We start from the raw sequence: 21,887 nt of genomic DNA, 5'->3' as shown, positions 1-21,887 counted from the left end.
ACTACCTTACCCCAGTCCTGAAGATACTTTCAGGCGTAAACGTTGTTTGCTCACACTTGGATAAAGGATTAAACTAAATTTATTACATGACTAATGTAGTCAGTTCCTTAGAAGATTGAAATGAAGTCAGCCCAAACTTCAGAAATACCGAGAGAGAGAGATGATGATGATGATGAAAAATGTGCTACTGGTGGCAGTGGCCTTTCCATGAATATAAAGATATTTAAACCACATCATTCAACCACTTGCTTTTAGGCCTGTTGTCTAATATCCCTTTACAGTAGAACTTCAAACTCATCGAACTTGCTTCTCCTCTCCCTTGTTTATTCCATCTACTTCTGTCCTCTGGGACAGCCTTCCCCATGATGTGTTCCCCAAATATTTCCTGAACGATCAAGGACTGCATCATCCTTCAGAAATATCAAGAGAGAGAGAGAGAGATGATGAAAAATGTGCTACTGGTGGCAGTGGCCTTTCCATGAATATAAAGATATTTAAACATGAATTTCGTCTGGGAAATAGATTTATGACTGGAACATGGAATGTTAGATCATTGTATCAGCATGTCAACTCAAGATTCTGCAACAAGAACTAACATGCTATGAATGTTCCATCATTGGTATACGAGGGTGGTCTGAAAAGTTCTCGGCCTAACATTGAAAAAAAACAAATTTATTATTTCAAATTTATTTTTATTTTTCAACATAATCTCCCTTAAGACTAATACATTTATTCCAGCAATGCTCCAGCATCATTATCCCATCCCTGTAGTGGTTCTCAATACGATCTGCAAAATACCCCTTTACAGCTGCAATCACCTCTTGATTCGAAGAAAAATGCTGAGCAGCAAGGAAGAGTTTTAGTTTTGGGAAGAGATAGAAGTCAGAGGGAGCCAAATCTGGGGAATAGGGTGAATGTTTCAACAATTCATAGTGCAGATCCCTTAATTTTCCCATTGCCACAATCCAGTGTAACAGCAGGGCTAGTAAAAGTAATTGCACCGTGCAACACAAGACTAAAGTCCTAATATGGCGCCATCTAGGTTTAAAAAAAAACAAAAAAACCCACACATACAGGGAAATACTTACACAAACAATCACACCATTACCCTTCTCAACAATATGGTATCTTAAAAACACTAACCCATAGAGCTAGAGCAATCTGTTCCAATAACATTGCTCTCACTGCTGAACTTTCTCACCTATGACACACCTTCTTAACCAACGGTTATAATCCCCATAAAATAGATAACATACTAAATGCTACCCAGAAATCCCCTCTATCTATCACAGAAGACTACAACAAAACTATCACCATCCCATACATTAAAGGCACATCTGGAAAGATATCTAGAGCGCTTAACAACTATGCACAGTATTTAAACCTTATATAAAATTAGCAACTCTCATCCATTCACCTAAGGACAAATGCACTCCTTTATCACATCCAGGAGTCTATGAAGTGCCCTGTTCTTGCTATCAAGCCTACTACGGACAGACAGGAAGAACTGTGGGCATCCGCCTCAGTGAACACATAAAATATATCCGACACTTTTGCTATGGCAAGTCGGGTCTGGCAGACCATGCTTTGGATACCCCTGCACACAGGATCAATTGGAAAGAAACAAAAGTAATGCATAGAAGCTTCTATAAGTCAGAGAGGTTGTTCCTGGAATCAACAGAAGCCTTAAAACATAATCCAAAACTTAACAAGCATGGCTGTATAAATCTACCAAAGATTTGGGAGACAGTCATCTTAAGACCAAATTAACATTTATTACTTTTATTTTATTTCATTTTTTCAAACTTTCTAAGACTATCATTTGGACTATAATTTCAAAACTTTGAATTTTTTTTTTTTTTTAACCTAGATGGCACCATATTAGGACTTTAGTTTTGTGTTGCACGCTGCAATTACTTTTACTAGCCCCACTGTTACACCGGATTGTGGTTGTTTTGCATTTGTAACAAACTTTGTGTTGTGTGCTCTGAAGATGCTGGATATAATACCAGTGAAATATTGGCTTTTAAGTTAATAAATAGTTATTTTCTTAATCATCTGTGTTCATATCAAACCGTGAAATCTATTACAAACATGATTATATACTTATAAAAACTAAATATAAAACTGTAAACTCAGCAAGAACTAGATCTTTCCCAGGTACTGACTGAAAGTGACCATAATTTAATCATAACATTTATATTGAAATGTGGAATCAGAACCAAAAGAATTAAAAGCAGATCCTGCTTCTTCTCTTTCTGAAATCCCTACTTGATCCTCTTGATCCTGATACCTCTTACCAACAAGAACAGTCACCGAAGCAACTGAAAATATCCTGGGAAGGGATTGCAGAATTAACAAACCTTGAATTACTCAAGAAATATTTGAGCTTTGTGATCAGTGAAGAAGATTACAATTTGGCACAGTGGGAACAACTCTGCCAATAGGATCCTTAGGGGTCTCATGCCAGTCCCAAGCCTGGATAAAGGAGGAGGGTTGGTCAGATAAGTGTCGATGCTCTGACTGTAAAGAAAAAACAGGATTGTTCTGATGCCTATAGGATCAACGGGTAAAACATGCCAGCTCGGATGTCGCCCGGATAAACAAGGCCAGCGATACCGATCGGGGGTTGGATCGAAAAGTGGGATACCGAAAGGAAACAGAAACTGAAACTAACAGAACTGTTATCAGTAGGAACATGGAATGTGCAGACACTCTGGATGTCAGGAAAATTAGAACTACTTCGTGAGGAAATGAAGAGATATCGGTGGGATATACTAGGATTGGCGGAGATGCGATGGACATCATCTGGAGAGATAATGAGTGCGAAGTAATATGGTCAGGACATGACACAGAGTACGAAGCAGGAGTTGGCTTCCTTCTTAGCAAAAGAGTTCAAGAGGCACTGTTAGGCTACAAACCAGTCAATGAACGAATCATAGTGGCAAGATTTCAGGCAAAACTATTCAACATATCAATAGTCCAGATATATGCACCCACATCTGACAGCACAGATGAGGATATTGACTTATTCTGCAAAGATCTGACAGAGACAATATAAATGATACCAAAGCAAGATGTGCTAATTATTGAAGGCAATTGGAATGCCAATGTTGGAATAGATAATGATGGTTGAGAAAGAGTCATGGGAAAATATGGTTCTGGAGAAAGAAATGAACGAGGTGAAAAATTGTTAGAATTTGCTGTGGACCACGAGATGATGATTCGTAACACAAGATTCCAACAAAAGGAGTATAGAAAATGGATGTGGCGATCAAATGATGGGAAAACCAAGAACATGCTTGATATGATTAAAAGAAGATGGATAACATCAGTACAGATATGTCAAACTTTTCAAGGAGCGGATATAGACTCGGATCATAGTTTAGTGGTTGCAAACATCAAGTTGAAATTAAAAAAGATATATAAATCCCAACATCAGAATAGAAGAGACATAGCACGAATAAGTGAAGCAGAAATAGGAAGAAGGTACAGAACAGTGTTAGAAGGGAAACTTAAAAGTGTGGAGAAAGAAAAAAACTCGAATCTAATAGTGAAAGAAGTAATGAAGGCGATAGAAGATGCAGTTGAAGAAACAGTACCAGAAGAAGAGAAGATCAAAAAGAAATGGATTACACAAGAAACACTGAAGTTAGTACAGGAGAAAAGAATGTTGAAGATAAGAAGTGATACATCAGAACAAATTGAAGAGCAATATAGAAGAAAGTGTAATGAGGTGAAAAAAGCAGTCAGAACGGATAAGATGAAATGGTTAGAAGCCCAATGCAATAATATAGAACAGTACTATGGAGAGCATAAAACAAGGGAGGTATGCAAAATGATCAGAACCATTAATAGAAAGTGGCAACCAAAACAGACCACAATTAAAGATGAAAAAGGCAAAGTATTGATGAATAAAGAAAAAATTGTATACATGATACTGTAGTGAGTTATATGAAGAAAAACTAGATTTAGATAGCATTGGGAAACTGACTGAAGAATTGAAGCAGATATCACCACCAGGTAATGAACATGATATGGACATTTTAAGAGGAGAGGTAGAAAAAGCGATAGGACGGCTAAAACACAACAAGAGTCCTGGTAACGATAACATCACTGGAGAAATGATTAAATATGGTGGTGAAAGTATGGTTACAGAAATGCACCAACTATGTAATATGGTATGGAAAGAAGGGAAAATGCCAGAGGAGTGGGTGAAATCAATATTAGTGACATTATACAAGAAAGGAAATAAGCTAGAATGTAAAAATTATAGAACAGTTGCCTTGACAAATCACCTTGGTAAAGTGATGATGATATTGACAGAAGATTGAGAACACAATTGGAAGCATACATTGCAGACGAGCAAGCAGGATTTAGGAAGGATAGAACTACAGTTCAACCAATTTTAACAATGTGGTTAATAGCAGAGAAAGCTAGGAGAAAAAACAAAAACACATATACTTGCTTTGTTGATTTTCAGAAAGCATTTGACAGTATTGACCAGAAAGTGACATTAGCAGTTCTGGAATCTCATGGAATTGATAAAAAAACTAATAGCTATATGAAAAGATGTTTATCAGAATGCAGTTGCAGCAGTTAGAATAGGTGATGATTTGGGGAAATGGTTTAGAACAAGCAGAGACACTAGATAGGGAGATCCAATATCACCATGCATTTTCATCGCACATTTAGAAAGAGCAATGGACAAACTGAAGGAAGATGCAAAATGAATATCTGTACATGGAATGAGAATTAACAATCTGAGATTTGCAGATGATATTGTTATTATTGAAGAAGACAAAAGAGAACTATAAAAAACACTGAAACTGTTAAATGAGGAACGGAAGAGATTTGGACTTGTTATGAACTTGGAAAAACCCAAGACATGAAACAAAAGATACAAGTGGATGGAATTGATATAGAAAATGTAGAACAATTCACATATTTGGAAAGTAAACTGACATATGATTTGGACTGTAAAAAAGAAATAAAGATCAGGATTGCAAAGGGAAGAACAAATCTGAAGGCCATGGATAACATCTGGAAAAGTAAAGTGATCAGCCTGCAAACAAAACTAAGAGTAGTAATACTGGAAACATGCATCTTTAGCGGTGTACTGTATGGATCTGAACCATGGATAATAAATAAGGAATCAAGAAAAATAATTTTGTCATTTGAAAGAACTTGTTATAGGAAGATTCTAAGAATAGGATGGGTACAGAAAATCGCCAATGAAAAGCTCTGTTTGAAGGTACAACCAAAAGAGAATCTAATGCAGAAGATTATAAAACAGAAGCTCCCATTATTTGGACACATCTGTAGAATGAGTGAGAACTGGAAGATAAAGACATTTGTTTGGTATTTTGGATGGTTTAAACAGAAGAGATAGACCATACAGAGAACGGATAGATGATATAAAAGACTGGTGTGGAATGGGTGTACAAAAACTGCGACACTGTGCACTGGACAAAGAACGGTGGAAGAAGATAGTGAAGGAGGCATCAGACACCAACGGGCAGTGAGCCCATGGTTCATGATGATGATGACAGTGGGAACAACAATGAACAGTATAATTATCTTAATATACAGATTAAAAAGGGTGTAAACAGCATACCAAATAATTAAGAAATTAATATAGGCCAATGGGTGTACAAAAACAGTGATACTGTGCACTGAACAAAGAAAGGTGGAAGAAGATAGTGAAGGAGGAATCAGACACCAACGGGCAGTGAGCCCATGGTTCATGATGATGACAGTGGGAACAACAATGAACAGTATAATTATCTTAATATACAGATTAAAAAGGGGGTAAACAGCATACCAAATAATTAAGAAATTAATATAGGCCAAGGTCTTTTGTTCATAAGAGCTAGATAACTAACAATGAAGATGGAACAAATATTAATGAACATGAAAAAATATTGACCAACAAAATTTAGGGGGTATTGTCCTAAGAATGGTAATTATCTTGTGCTTAGAGAAGAAGTACAAAGTGCCTTCTTAAGATCAAAAACAGGAAAAACAGTAAGAGCTTGGCTGAAAGATTGGTTCATGATTATTCTTATTCTCATTCCAAAATAAGTAAACAGCAAAAAGTGCAATAATTTCAGAACAATTAGCCTCATCAACCACCCAAGCAAAATATTTTTGAACACTTTACTCTCATGTATTGAAGCAAAAATGGAATCCAATTTTTCAGACTTCCAGGTTGGATTTAGAAAAAACAAGAATACAATTGACCATATATTTACATTCCATATCATTGGAGAAAAATACATAGAACATAATAAAGTAGCATGCCATAATTTTATCTACTTACAGAAAGTCTTTGATTCTATTTGGCATGATGATCTCTGGAAAAGTCCGCAACATTACAGAATAAAGAGCAAAATAATATGAATGATTAAATCCTATTTATTTATTTATCGTATAGCATATACACATGGTTAAAAGGGAATAAAATAAAATACATATGAATATGGATAAGATACAAATATATAAAATTATAAGTATAAAGTAAAACATAGACAAACAAATAAAATATAGGCATTAAATATATGACAAGCTTCAAACAAAAATTACATCGTATTTTTAATCCAATGATCACCTCTGGGCGGTCAATTGGATTAAAAATGTTCAAAAATGTCCTTTAGTTCAACTGGGTATGCCGTTAACTCACATTCCTGAACTATATGACAGATGGTTTGGGTCTCAGCTACACAAGGACAGTGGGGATTCGGTATCTTCCCCCACTTTGACAATAAGTCTCCGCATTCACCATGACCTGTACAGATCCTATTAGCAGTTTTCCGTATATTCCTGGGCAGGTCAAACCAGATGGTTTTTGAAGAATATTTATGTAGTTATGGACCAGGTGATACTGCTTGAGTCCACAGTGCACTTGAGTCTGCTTATTCATGAAGCTGACATTCTGACTAAGAAGATTACAGGTGGTAATGGCAGGTCTTCTGGATTTTAATCTATTAGATAAGGCATCTGGAATAAACTCATGTATTGGGAGGTTTTGGTTATTTAAGATTTCTTTTATATTCACAAAGCAAAGCTTCCTGTCCCGCAATTCTGGAGGAGAAATATGGCTCAGAATGGGGAGCCATTATAAGGGTGTGCTTCCATGATACAGCCCATTATTAAGCACATAGTGAAATTAAGTTGAACAGCTAATTTGTTGGCATGGTGGATATTAAACTCTGCTGCACTGTAAACCAGTCCCAAAGTGGTGCACTGTAGAGTTGTGGCACTTGAGCCCCCATGTAGTACCACAGAGCTTCTGGACTATGTTATTTCTAGCACATACTTTAGCAGCAATATTAATCATATGTTGTTTATATAACAGAGTTCTATCGAAGGTTATCCCCAAGTATTTAGGTGTTGGATTAAACGAGATTAATGTCCTATCAACATATCTCTGGTTTTTGATTTTCAAGTCTATTATTAAGGTGAAAACAAGAACATTCAGTTTTACCAGGATTTGGTGTTAATCTTCATTTTTTATAGAATTGCCATAAGGCCGACATATCATTCATCAGTATTTCTTCAGTTCTTTTTATGGATTTGTCACTGATCACCAAAGCTAAATCATCTGCATAAGCAAACTTTCTACTGTTTCATGGATGTCTGCGATGTAAAGACTAAAAAGCAGTGGTGCTAGCACCGAGCCCTGTGGTAGCCCATTTTTAAGCACTGATACTTCCCCCATTATGAAATATCGATCACATAATAATTTGTTTACTAGGTGCCCCAGTATTTTACATGGGATGACTTTAAGGAATTTGTATATGAGTCCCTCCCTCCAGTCAGTATCATATGCCGCTGTCAAGTCAACAAATACTGCAGTAGTCTTCAGACACCTATGAAACCCTGCTTCAATGTAAGATATTAAGCTAAGGACCTGATCTGTGCAGCTGCATCTCCTCTGAACCCCGCTTGTTCTATTGGAATACATTCCAAAATTTTGCCACTAATCCAAAATCAGTCTCTCCAGCAGTTTGTAGGTTGCACTTAAAAGGGGTATGGGGTGATAGCTTTCACTTCTGTCTGCTGGCTTACCAAGTTTTAAGCGATGATTTTTGTCCTTTTAAATTCCCTATGGATGCAACCACTTTCAAGTATGTTTGCTAAAGAATTTGGTCAACCACAATCTAGCATAAGGCCCACATTGTGTCAGGAATTCATTGAATATTATTGAATCCAAGAGCCTTCCCTGTTTTGATTTGGAAGTGGCAAAGATATTTCCTCAGAAGAAAAAGACAAGGAGAATTGTCATGTCTGCTATTCTAACAGCGGTGATTCAGTGGTGATCTTATGATTCCAAAATGATAAAAAGACGGGCAATAATGAAACTGTTTTAATTTAATTACAGAAGCAATGTTGCTAAAGAATCAAATATTTTGCATGATGAAGGTGAACTGCCGATCATGTAAATAACGTTGATAATTAAAATTTAAATGTATTCATTTTATAAATAATGTAAGCAATTATAAATTATAATGAGTACATCATCATCATCATTAAATTCCTGCCATGTACCCTCAAGGGGTGTACAGGATATGACAGTACTACATGAAAAATTTACATCATTACTAACTTCCTATCTACAATTTTCCTCCAAATCAGTCTGTTACTTGTCAAGACCCCAACATTATCAGATCTTATATTTCTATCGTCTAAGGCACTTTGTACCATATCAATCCACCTACATCTTGGTCTTCCTCTAGGTCGTTTTCCTGCCAACCTGGCAGAGAACACTTGTTTTGCTAATCTTTCCTCTCCCATTCTATTTAAGTGACCATACCACCTGAGATTAGCTCTGCTAACGCATTCCTGGATGCTGACAATGTCAAGTTCTTTCCTAATATCCTCATTTTTAATATGATATTGCCATTGATGCCATCTGTTCACACCTCTAATCTTTCTCAGGACTCTCATATATGCGGTCTCTAGTCTTTGGTCAAGTGTTTTACTTCTGACCCAGCTCTCAGATCCATAAGTTAAAACGGGTTTCAACACTGTCTTGTATACAGCTAATTTAGTGTTCCGACTAATTTCTCTCTTATTCCATATGAATTTATTCAATTGACTTCCCACTATACCAGCTTTGCTGATTCTGTTGTCTATTTCTATATTTAATTTACCATCTTCACTAAAATTCGTGCCTAAGTAACTGAAATGTTTTACTTGTTCCACAGGTTCTCCATTCACAACACAGTTGACATTTTCAATGATTCTGCTTATTTTCATTGTCTTTTTATTGCTGACCTTCATACCATATCTATTACAACAGCTATTCAATTTAGTCAGAGAATCTTGCAGACTTGTAGCAGATTTATTTAGAAGTATAACATCATCCGCATAAAGCAAAGAGCTGACATTAACATCTCCAATTTTGATATCAGGTTTAATACCACTTTCCTTCATAATGTGATCCATATAGATAATGAATAACAGAGGGGATAATGTACATCCTTGTCTCACACCAGATTTAACATTAAACCATCTTCCTGTACTTCCTTCAATTCTAACTGCTGCCTTACAACTCAAATGCAGACTAAGTATTGCTTGATATAATGCCCCAGTGACACCACCATATAACTGCAGCGTATTGAATAGCTTCTCTCTTGGCACCTTGTCATATGGCTTTTCCAAATCGACAAAACTTAAATACAGATCTTTGTTATATTCCCATGCTTTCTCGACTATTTGTCGTAAAGTGAAGATCTGATCCTGACAGCCTCTATTTGGCCTGAATCCAGCTTGTTCTTCACCAAGCTTTTCTTCCACAATTCTTCTCAACCGTTTCTCAAGTATACTTGAGAAACGGTTGAGAAGAATTGTGGAAGAAAAGCTCTCAGTAGGGAAATACCTCTGTAATTCTCACATGCAGTTTTATTTCCCTTTTTATATATGGGTACTATGAGAGCTCTACTCCAATCATCGGGAATTCGTCCCTCAGTCCAGGCTTTCTGAACTATGCAGTGCAGCCACTGTAAGACTTTTATACCACCATACTTCAGCATTTCTGGTCGAATATCATCTACTCCTGCTGCCTTTCCACATTTCAAGCCTTTGATGGCTTTTTCTACTTCAAGTATGGATATGTATTCCTGACTGCATGCCTGGTCAGTGTTTTTTATCACTGTGCTGTCATCACTGCTTGTTTCATTTAGCAGTTTTTCAAAGTAATTACTCCATACTTCAAGGATATCTTTTTCTCCTGATTTCATGTCACCTTTATCATCTCTAACTCCTTTTACAGCACTCTTTTCTCCATTCCTAAGCTTCTTCAACAACCTCCAGAATATTTTGCCACCTTCTTGATATTTATTTTCTATATTCTTGCCAAAGTCCTCCCATGACTTTTGTTTAGCTAGTTTTACACACTGTTTAGCTTTCTTACATTTGTCTCTGTATTCTGTAAGAGTAAAAGCTGACTTATTTGCCAGGAACTTTTGATATGCTTTCTTCTTTTCCTTCACTGCCTCTTTAACTTCCTGTGTCCACCAGGGAGTTCTGATTTTTTTATCCTTGCACACAACCTCACCACATGCCTCTCTGTCAGAATCGATCAATGTTTTCTTCAGAGTTTGCCACTGAATCTCCAAGGTTTGATTCCTGTTCTCAAACTCTTTCATTTTCTTTTCGATAATCTTTCTGTATTTTAGTCTACAGTTCACATCTGAGAACTGCTCAACTTTTATTCGCTTTAAAACTTTCTTACATGTTATTCTTTTCATTATGAAATTCAATTTTATACTGCTCAAGACTAAATAGTGATCACTTCCAATTTCAAATCCTCTGTACACTCTGGTGTCCTGCACCAGGGAGAAAACATCACTATCAACAATAACATAGTCAATGAGACTTTTCTTATTCCTTGCCTCTTCTCTCCATGTGAATTTGTGCACATTTTTATGTTGGAACATGGTGTTAGTAATAACCAGTCCATGTCCTGTGCAGAAATCCAACAGATATTTGCCATTATTATTAGCTTTGCTCTTTTCTCCAAATTTTCCCAAAATATTTTTATATGTCTCACAATCATTTCCTACTCTGCTATTTAGATCCCCAACAAGGACCAACTTTTCCTTTTTCATTGTGTCATTTGCTTTTTCTAAAGCGTCAAAAAATTCCTCCACTTCTTCCTTAGTAGAGCCTTCTGTGGGACCATAGGCACAAATAAGTCTCATTGTCCAGTTCCCCATTCTCATATTTGCCCACATTACTCTACTTGAGACTGACTGCCATTCAAGAAGATTAGCCTCATATTTTGTGTTGAATACTATGGCTACTGCTTCTTTTCCTTGATTGTCATTGCCTGAATATAACATTTTGTATTTATTGCTCAGAAAGATCTCACCAGTTTTGGTCTTTTTTGTTTCAGTCACCCCTATTATGTCGATCTGGTACTTATCTAATTCCTCAGCTAGCTCCATTTCTTTGCCATTCAGGCTTCTTACGTTGATAGTACCGATCTTTAACACTGGTGATGTTGAGTTGGGGTGTGTTTTATGATTTGTTCCAGTAGCTGACTTTTCACTGTTCACCCTGGTTCCCTGGCGAAAACAACGGGGGCCTTGTTTAACCGGGCGACGCCCCAGCTGGCATGAAATTTTGTCGTGTTGTACCATCATTTTTTATTTTGGTTTAATCAATAAGAATACAATTTGGTCGGCTAAATCCCAAATTGCCAGCCCATCCTCGTTCGTTCAGTATCAAAGTAGATACCCAACAGGGTGCACCACGAGAAGGTGAGGATTGGACATTAGGTCAGAAGCCCTGGTCAGTTCTCTGCATTCCTTTAAAGGCTATGTGGAGGTCTCCTCTCAGTTATACAGCTTTGACCCTTAAGCACCCCTATAATGAATACTAAGGATTTAATTATAAACATCAATTTAGTTTTTTTTTTTTTCCTGGAAAACTTTAGTTTCCAAAAATCCCCAAATTACAAACGTCAATTTAGTTTTTTCCTGGAAAACTTTAGTTTCCAAAAATCCCCACATATATCTTGCACCACGATTTTTTGACTTTAATTTTGGGGAAAAAAGTGCAAGTTATATTCGAGTAAATATGGTAAACCATCTGAAGTTTGCTGATGGTATCAGTCTTCTAGATCAGATATTCAGGAAATCACAAAGTAGCTCATAGTCTTAAAAAATACAGTTAACCATAAGTACCAAAAATCAGAAACAATAATAAATTTATGTGCTTCTGACCAAGAAGGAAGTGTTATGTGCAGAAACTGAAAAAAATCCTACTTGAGGACCCATAGAAGAAGTTGATCAGTTTAAATACCTAGGCAATATCAATCGAATTATTCCGGTTTTGTGACCACATTTTTATTAAAAAGGACTGTTTTTTAAAACTAAACAAGTACTAAAAAACAAGCCCGACAAGTTTCATTAGTCATCAGACTAACATCTTCAGGGATAAAGATAACCAACAGTTTAAAGCACAAACTATAAGAAATTACGAAAAAACAAGTTCATTTATTGGTCAAAAATAAGTGGATATTGAATACCACATCACTTCCCAGCCAAACAAGAAACTCAAAGACAGGAAATCCAAGAGCTCTACGGCGAATACAGAAAACTACATAAAGTTCGGTGAGTCCAACAACACCCAGCAGTGTAACACCAGGGGCAACCTGCAACAAAGGCGGAGCAATATCTACTTATTTTTGACCAATAAATGAACTTGTTTTTTTCATAATTTCTTATAGTTTGTGCTTTAAACTGTTATCTTTACTCCTGAAGATGTTAGTTTGATGACTAACGAAACTTGTCAGGTTTGTTTTTTAGTACTTGTTTAGTTTTAAAAAACAGTCTTTTTTAATAAAAATGTGGTCACAAAACTGGCATAATTCGATTGAACTTCTTAACCACAGAAACCTCCACATGACCTAGGCAATATCTTTAATAAAGACAACAGCTGATTGATTGATTTGTGGTTTTATGATGTAAGGACAGCAGAGGTCATACTGTGTCAGGACAGGTTACAGCAGTACACAGGATATTAATAAATAGATAAATACTTATGGGGAGATTATCATCATAACTCTAATTACGGATATAGACCATATTGATCTTCCATTCTCATTATCCATCTAATATCTTCTTTTGAGGTCTACCCAGCCTTCTCTTTCCAGTTGGTGTATTATTTTATTATTTGTTTAGGATATCGGAAATTGACCATTCGATTTACATGTTCTATCCAATTTTGTTTGGAATTGTTTAGTTTTTCTTCTATCGATTTTATTTTTAGTTCTTTTAAAATATACTCTAATTTTGGGGAAAAAGTGCAAGTTATATTCGAGTAAATATGGTAAACCATCCAAAGTTTGCAGATGGTATTGATCTCCTAGAGGAAAACAAATCAGATATTCAGGAAATCACCACAAAGTAGCTCATTATTCTTAAAAAATACAATTAACCATAAGTACCCAAAAATCCATCAATGAGATGGATGGATGGTGTGTGTGTGGAGCAACTAATCTTCAGAGAGTTGAAGTCTCCGGAAAAGTAAACAACAGGACTATATGGCGAGGCCTGGTGTGGCACATCACTGAGCATTGGAGTGACCATACAGCATCAGTGGATGTATGTATTTAATATTGCATCTAGTAAAATATTAGGTATATTTATTCTTTGTAATATATCAAACAGTATACGTCTTTTTTACTTGTCAAATGCTTTTTCATAATCTATAAAGAGAAGATGAGTTTCTAAATTAAATTCTCTTTTTTTTTTTCTATAAGTAGTATAGGTTTAAACAAAAAGCTGAAATCCATTGTAGAGCATCCGTTTTGATATTCTAATAATATTTTTTCACTGTATGTTTTTCAATTTTTCATTAAGTATTCTACTATATATTTTGTAGCATGTATTCAATAAACTATAACCTCGTAATTAGCAAGTTTTGGTTTATCCCTTTTGTGTCCCATTCTGTTGGTATCTGTCAATTTGTGTATATTTTATTTAAAAATTTTAATAATCTCTGATTTTTTTTTCCAGCAAATTTATACAGTTCAGAGTTTATCCCATTTTCACTTGCTGATTTACCATTTTTTATTTTACTTAGGTTGTCCTTCAATTCTTCCATTGTTATTATATCATTTAAAGCATTCTGTAAGTTTTTGGTGTAATTTTTTTCATGTTGGTATTATCTGTCGAAAGATCTGTAAAGTAGGGAGATTATAGTGAGATAAATTGGAAAATGAGATAAAATGTATGCACAAAGTGTGAAATATCTGCATATTAAAGTATTAATAAATACCTATCTACATCATAAATAGTCATAGGAAGATAAATGAGTATACAGGAAAACCTTGCTTAATGCGAAATCAATATACATGATAATCAGTTAGTGAAACTGATTATCATTGAGTGAAATGATACTATTTCCCATTTTAAGCAAGTGATTAATCAGTTAACGCAAAATTTTTTGTTGTTAGTGTGTAGCGAGCGGAAAAGCTGGAAGTCATTAAGAGACGTGAAAGTAACGCTAGTAATACAATGATTGTGCGAGACCTGGGATACAACGAGTCTACAGTTCGGACTATTAAATATATTAAATAAAATATAAATTAAATTATTAAATAAATTTAATAATAAATATATTAAATAAGAGCAAAGAACAAGGAAAAGTTGCTACTGCTTCTTTAAGAAAGCAGATCACCCGAAATACAAGCCATTTAATGATTGAGATGGAGTGTTTTCTATCACTTTGGATTGAGGATTCAGGAATATTCAGGCAAAAACTCTCAATACTTTTACATCATTGAAAGAAACCAAATTTCAAGAGGAATGTGAAAGCTTTACTGCGAGTTTAGGATGGTTTGCCAGTTTTAAAAATGAAGCTGGACTACATAACGTAAGAATAACTGGAGACTCTGCTAGTGCTGATAAAGATTCTGTGGCTAAGTTTCCTGAAGAATTGCAAAGGATAATTCAGGAAGGTGATTATGACGATTGGCAAATATTCAACATCGATGAAATTGGTCTCTTTTGAAGCCTATGCAAACAAAATCTTTTCTTCCTAAAACTGAAGCATCTCAACCAGGATACAAAGTATCTAAAGATAATCTTACTTTTATTAAGAGGCAATACAGAAGGCAACTTTAAACTCAAGCCTATGTTTATCGTGCACAAAATACAAGATAAAGAACTTGGATTTAATGACTCGATAATGAAGATGTGAGAAACTTGCTCGATTCCCATTCAGAACATTTAAGCGGGCATGATCTCCTTCAACTAGAAGAACAGCATGCATATGAAGAAGCAGATGATATGCAGTGCAAATAAGAACAGAATGTTACGACTAAGAAGCTAACTGCAAAAGAACTTGATCTACTTTACAATCATATCGAGCATGCTAAGGAAATTTTGTTTGATGCTGATCCTGATATGGAACAAAGCTTCGAAGTCTGCCTAAATCTTGATAAAGCAATCGCCAGCTATCTCAAATTGCATGACAAGATGAAAAAGTCGAGCATGATTTTAACATCTTTACTTAATTATTTTGTAAAAAAGTAGCTCACTCTAATGTTTAAACATTAAATAAAAATTTAAGCAATTGATTTTTATTAACTTTGATGATTTTATTCGCTAATATAGCTTATTATTTTTTTTTCTTCCAAATTTATACTAACTGATGGATGAATTATAATTATTCCTATTGTTTATTGTATTCCCTTAACACAGTTTTGCTTAGCATGCATTGATTGTTGGATTAATTAATTAATTGTGTTAAGCAAGGTTTTCCTGTATAAAATGTACAAGGTTTAGTATCTGCAATGTGATATCTACATATAAACAAATTTACAATCAAATGTGTTTGAATAAATTAATTCTTTGTAAAAGTTGAAAAACGTCATGCAATTTGTCCAAGCTTGAGTGTATAGGGTTCTGCCAGTTAAGTAAAAATGTAATTTCTCTCTTGTGTGAAGCACTGGCACTCCACCAGAATATCACTAATAGTGAGACCGGTAGTTGCATTTCTCACACATAGGTCGATCATCAGCCATCAGTAAATAAGAATGTGTAAAATGATTGAGACCTATGTGGAGCCTAGGAGGAACAACTTTCTCCTCTTCTGTATGTTGATTAGGCCAATGGTTAATTTCAGGCTAAGTCTCATGCAATTTGTTTGTCATTGCTTCCTGACAGGAGTGTTGCCACTGGGTGGCAATTAACTTTGATTGTATTAACTGTGTGTGGTGAGTATATTGGAATGTCGAAAAGCATGAGCTCATCTAGCAGCAACGTCTGTGATGTCATTTCACTTAATTTCTATATGGCTGGGAATCCAACAGAACCGAATATTAAATATTAAGGATCTTTATTTTGTACGAAAGTTGTACCACCTCACCAAGCACACTTGGTGTGGATTATACACCAGAGAGGAGATAGCCTGTAAAGAACTCAAAGAGAACTCTGTATAAATTAAACACTTTTGGTAGGAGTTTTTTTTATATGCACAAGTGTGAGCTGAATGGCATGCAATTCTGCTATACAAATATTGCATTTGGATAACATCTGGATTAAGATAGTAATGTTAGGAAATAGCAGCACAGTCAACAGATCTCTGATCTTGAACCATCAGTACAGATGGTAAGAAATAAGAGTGGGCTGCTCTGTGTGCATTGAACAATTGAAGGGAGACAGATGGTGTATGAGACTACAGGGAGAGGTTGTAAGATTGGATGCAAGCCTGCCATGGAGGAATGCTGTTTTGTTTGGTGCAGATAATGTTGTCATGTTCAGGCCAACAGCTTCCACAGCCTCTTTAATGTGCATACCAAAAGGATGCATGACAGTTTGACGTGTGTGATATTGGACTTCCCAACATAGAGAAAAGAAACTAGTTCATGTAAGATGATAAGGAAGGGCCTTTATTTTTAAGGCAAAATTAAAAGACAAATGTTTTCATCTGAGTCAGAGGGGATTCATTTGATTCAACATAAAGACTTTGAATGGGTGATGTGTGAAAAGCACCGGTAGCTGTTCAGTACCCTAATGATGGATAGGGTCCAGCCACTGGAGCGTGCTCTCCCCCTGCAGAACTTGCTTTCTAAGTACCAGGGAAGCTGTGCATTTACCATTTTTTTTTCAAGATTACAAAGACAGCTAGTCAAAGTAATGGGATGATAATTGTTGGCCTGGGCTGGATCCTTGCCTTGCTTTGGGATAGCAATGACAGTTGATTTATGCCAAGAGTTCGGAAACTCGTTCTCTATAAATATTCTGTTGTATATTAAAGAAGGAGATCCAAAATAAAGAAATTTATTTACTTAGCTCTTCCATACCTGGCCCACCCAGGAGTTTACAAAATTCAGTGAACCTGTAACCTACCTTACATAGGGGGAAACAGCACGCACCATCCCAATCAGAAAAGATAAACACAAACAACACATTAAATACCTCCACTATAGTAAAACATGCCTATCAGACCATGCACTCGAAACATGCCACAGAATTGACTGGAAAGGCACCAAGTCCCTACACTGCACCAAAATCTCGTTTGAAAGAAAATTCAAAGAAGCTTGTGAAATGCTGAAATGTTATCTAAGCCTGAACAAAAATGATGGATTAATAATTCCAAGAATATGGAGGACCCATCTGCAATCCACATAGCAACAAGAACAAGCCAAACAGAAGATCTCAATATGAAAGGACTTTAGAAATGTTTAATGTTCTGTTTATTTATTTATTTATTTTTTTCAAATCAATCAATCAGCTAATGCCTTTTTGTTCCCACATAGGGAGTAGGCGATGCCATTTTAGCCCTATCTAACTTTTGGAAACTGAGTGGGCATTTCAATCTCCACTGGTAGCCAATCAGAGATAGCTGGCCCAAGGCTATCACTAATTAATCAGTATGCAATGAAGAAGACAGCTAACAAGTGCCGCCATCTCGTGGTCCCTTACATGATATTTTTAATGTCTGAAAATAATGTGGTTTCGACGGCTGACTTTCTTGAGTTTCCGGGAGGAAAAAAACCATTTGCCTGTGCCAGAGATCGACTAACTCGGGAACTGGTCAAGAAAAGACTTAGAAAATGTTCCTCTAGTCGGCAACTAGATTCGAACCAAAGTCTTTCGTCATGTGGTCAAGCGCCATAGAGTACAAACGGCACTTCTTCTGAGCTACACAGGCTCTTCTATATTATTATTTTTATATTTTATTTTATTTTTAATTTAATTTAATTTAATTTTATTATTATTATTTTTTTTTCTAGAAGAGGCCAGGCTAGGTTAAATGATTAACAAGCATTTAGATTCATCGTGCTTTTGTGTAGTGCAGTGCATTTAGCTTGTATCTTGTACATAGTATTTTTCCTGATGATGACCTCAATAGAGGTCGAAATGTTGAATGTTACTTTCCTAAAGTTTAAGTAAAGTAATTATTCTAACACGTGTGTTATGTCTCCATAAATTCTTCACTATGAATGACTGTGTGTGTGTGTGTAAATGCTATGTTTTTAACTTGCTGTGCATATTGGCTCATACCATTCTTTTAAGTCTCATTTTTAATCTATAAAAGCAAATTTCTCTATAGATGAAGAAGAGATTGCAGGCCTTAAGAATTGGAATCATCCAACAGATAAAGCATGTGGTTTAGCTACTACTCTATATGAGTGTCATCCTGTCACAAAAGAAAACGCAGGTATGTGAGTAAATTGTTTTGTGTAATATAATCAAAGCAAATTGCTGATTTTCAAACAAACTGTAGTAAACACAGCATAGGTAAAAAGCAATGAAATAGTAGGCATGGTACATTCTACATGTAATTTCTTTGATTTCTTTCCAAGTGCTTTTCACATCTTCTGGTATGAAAACCACTATCTTTGAAATCTTTTCTTTGATTTGATGTGATTCACCTACTCCTCGTCAGAAGTGTGTACCTATTACTATAATTCAGCTTATGCTGGACAGGCACATTTATAACCACAGCCTTGGTGGAATATAAACACTGATGTTCTGTGCTCTTACACTTCTGTGTTGTCTGTGAATATTATTATTATTATTATTAAATTGGTATCTCTATGGTGTCAAAAGGCTCGTTGTGGGACACACCTACACTAACCTTTATACACACAATACTTATCATACTTCTTAAACTCAATCACTGTCAGGGTATTCATAACTAATTCTGGCAATATATGCCATCATTCACCACTTTTCAAACAAGAAATCTAGTTTACAAATCATTACTAACCACACTCTTACATAACTTCCAGTGGTGACCCTAGCACACACTCTCTCTCTCTCCCTCTGTTTGTCATGTATTGAAAAATTTCTTTTGTGTCAATCTAACAGAGGTTCTTAAGAAACTTAAAAGTTTCTATATGTCCCCTACTTTTCAACCTATCAGCTGAACTTTGCCATCCACATGCCTTCAATCTTTCCTGATAGGAGCATATTCCATAGACCTGTCACCAGCTTGGTAACTCTTTGGATTCTCACCACTTCTTCCTGATCCTCATGAAACTCAGGTGGCCAAATCTGTGCACTGTAGTCAAAGTGCAGCTAAATCATAACGTTATAAAGAGAAATTCATTTTAAAAATTTTATGGAATTTACAACAGTGTTAAAAAAACTTTTTTATTATCCCGACGTTTCGATCTTCACATTAAGATCATCATCTGGAGCGTACATAAGTATACAGAACAAGCTGAGTTACATCATTAACTGTGAGCTAGAGAAACAATGATTTGATCACATGTTATTCTACTGGCGTGACCTCTGGTGAATAAAAAAAAATAAATAAATAAAATAAAACTTTTTAGCTTGATGTAAAAAAATAAAAAATAACATAAAATAAAACTTTTTTTTTTTTTTTTTTTTTTTTACATCAAGCTAAATTCTATTTTTACAATGACAGGAATAAACATTCTTTTAGATGGTTTTCTTTCAGAAACAATTGGTGTCCTATTTTTAGTATTACAATTCCTATATTTGATTTACAATACTGGATTTTCTCCAGTCCCGTTAATAGTTGTTCTTGGTGAGGAAGGTCGAATATATGCCTTCCATATGTTTGGGATTTTTAAACCATCGTTGTTCAGATTGGGGTGGTTGCTGATAATCTCGCAGGCTTCCTTGAATTTCCGTTCATACCATGTTCTAGTGTGATGTAGACAGCTGGTGGTTTTCCAGTCAATTCTGTGTAAGGTATTCAGGGCATGATCAGAAAGGCCAGCTTCACCATAATTATTATATTTAATGTATCGTTTATGTTCTTTTTGTCTAATAGGAATAGTGTGTCCTGTTTCTCCTATATATGGTATGTTGCAAGTACAGTAAATCCGGTATACTCCAAGGTGAGCTAGTGGAGGGAGTGGGTCTTTGGATGATTGAGTAAGTTTTTTAATTTTGCAGGCGGTTTAAAGGTGGCTTTGAGGTTGTACTTTTGTAGTACTCTGTTTATTTTGTCTGATATTCCTTTAATGTAGGGAATGGTTATAGTTTTACTGTAGTCTGGTTTGTCTTTGTTTTTTATTGTGGTTTTGTAGAGAATTTTGTTTATAGAATTTTGGCTGTATCCGTTTTTTTGTAGGTTATTACTGATTTAAACTCGTCTTTCAGTGCCTGTTCACTGGAACAAATCGTCTCAGCTCTGTTTTTTAGTGTGTTGATGACACCTAGTTTTTGTGTTGGGTGGTGGTAGGATTTTATGTGTATATATTGCCCCGTATCTGTCGGTTTTCGGTAAACAGTGAAGGAAAGATTGCCCGAGGGAAGACGTGTGACAAGTGTATCTAGAAACGGAAGTGTGTTGTGTTTTTCAATTTCAATTGTGAACTGTATGCGTTTGTGTTGTATGTTTAGGTGGCTAAGGAATGTGTCTAATGTCTGGCAGCCATGGGACCAGATCGCGAAAACATCGTCAACGTATCTAAGCCAGACTTTGGGTTTTAGAGGGGAGGAATCTCGGGCAAGTTGCTCAAAATGTTCCATGTAAAAGTTAGAAATAGGGTGGATAATGGCGAGCCCATGGCTGTGCCTTCTTTTTGTAGGTAGAAGGCGTTTTGCCATACAAAATAACCCGACCGTAATACATGCGCAAAAAGCGCCGTGATATCTGGAGGGAATTTGTTTTGTAGGAGAAGGATTGTGTCATTGATTGGGATATTTGTAAAGAGGGCAGAGACATCAAAACTGACTAATAAATCATCTTTTTCTAATGTAATGTCTTTGATGAATATTTTGTATGGCAAAACGCCTTCTACCTACAAAAAGAAGGCACAGCCATGAGCTTGCCATTATCCCCCGCCTATTTCTAACTTTCACATGGAACATTTTGAGCAACTTGCCCTAGATTCCTCCCCTCTAAAACCTAAAGTCTGGCTTAGATATGTTGACAATGTTTTTGCGATCTGGTCCCATGGCCGCCAGACATTAGACACATTCCTTAGCCACCTAAACAAACAACACAAACGCATACAGTTCACAATTGAAATTGAAAAACACAACACACTTCCGTTTCTAGATACACTTGTCACACGTCTTCCCTCGGGCAATCTTTCCTTCACTGTTTACCGAAAACCGACACATACGGGACAATATATACACATAAACTCCTACCACCACCCAACACAAATACTAGGTGTCATCAACACGCTAAAAAACAGAGCTCAGACGATTTGTTCCAGTGAACAGGCACTGAAAGACGAGTTTAAAATTATCAGTAATAACCTACAAAAAAACGGATACAGCCAAAATACTATAAACAAAATTCTCTACAAAACCACAATAAAAAACAAAGACAAACCAGACTACAGTAAAACTATAACCATTCCCTACATTAAAGGAATATCAGACAAAATAAACAGTACTACAAAAGTACAACCTCAAAGCCACCTTTAA

The 21,887-nt window shown here is 35.8% G+C and overlaps 1 protein-coding gene across 1 annotated transcript in view; it reads left to right on the top strand.

The window, feature by feature from the left end:
• LOC150097448 (PP2C-like domain-containing protein CG9801) overlaps positions 1-21,887 on the top strand; it is a 124,549-nt gene that overhangs the window by 33,056 nt on the left and 69,606 nt on the right. Inside the window, exon 3 of the mRNA XM_090407354.1 lies at positions 18,577-18,684. Coding sequence (XP_090263480.1) covers positions 18,577-18,684 — 108 coding nt within the window. The remainder of the gene's footprint in view (positions 1-18,576; positions 18,685-21,887) is intronic.

This window comes from Typopeltis vanoorti, chromosome 17 (assembly GCF_054136105.1).
Source record: "Typopeltis vanoorti isolate ZY-2024b chromosome 17, IOZ_Tvanoo_1.0, whole genome shotgun sequence".
In the NCBI taxonomy this organism is placed as follows: domain Eukaryota; kingdom Metazoa; phylum Arthropoda; class Arachnida; order Uropygi; family Thelyphonidae; genus Typopeltis; species Typopeltis vanoorti.
This window is presented reverse-complemented; position numbering and strand designations above follow the sequence as displayed.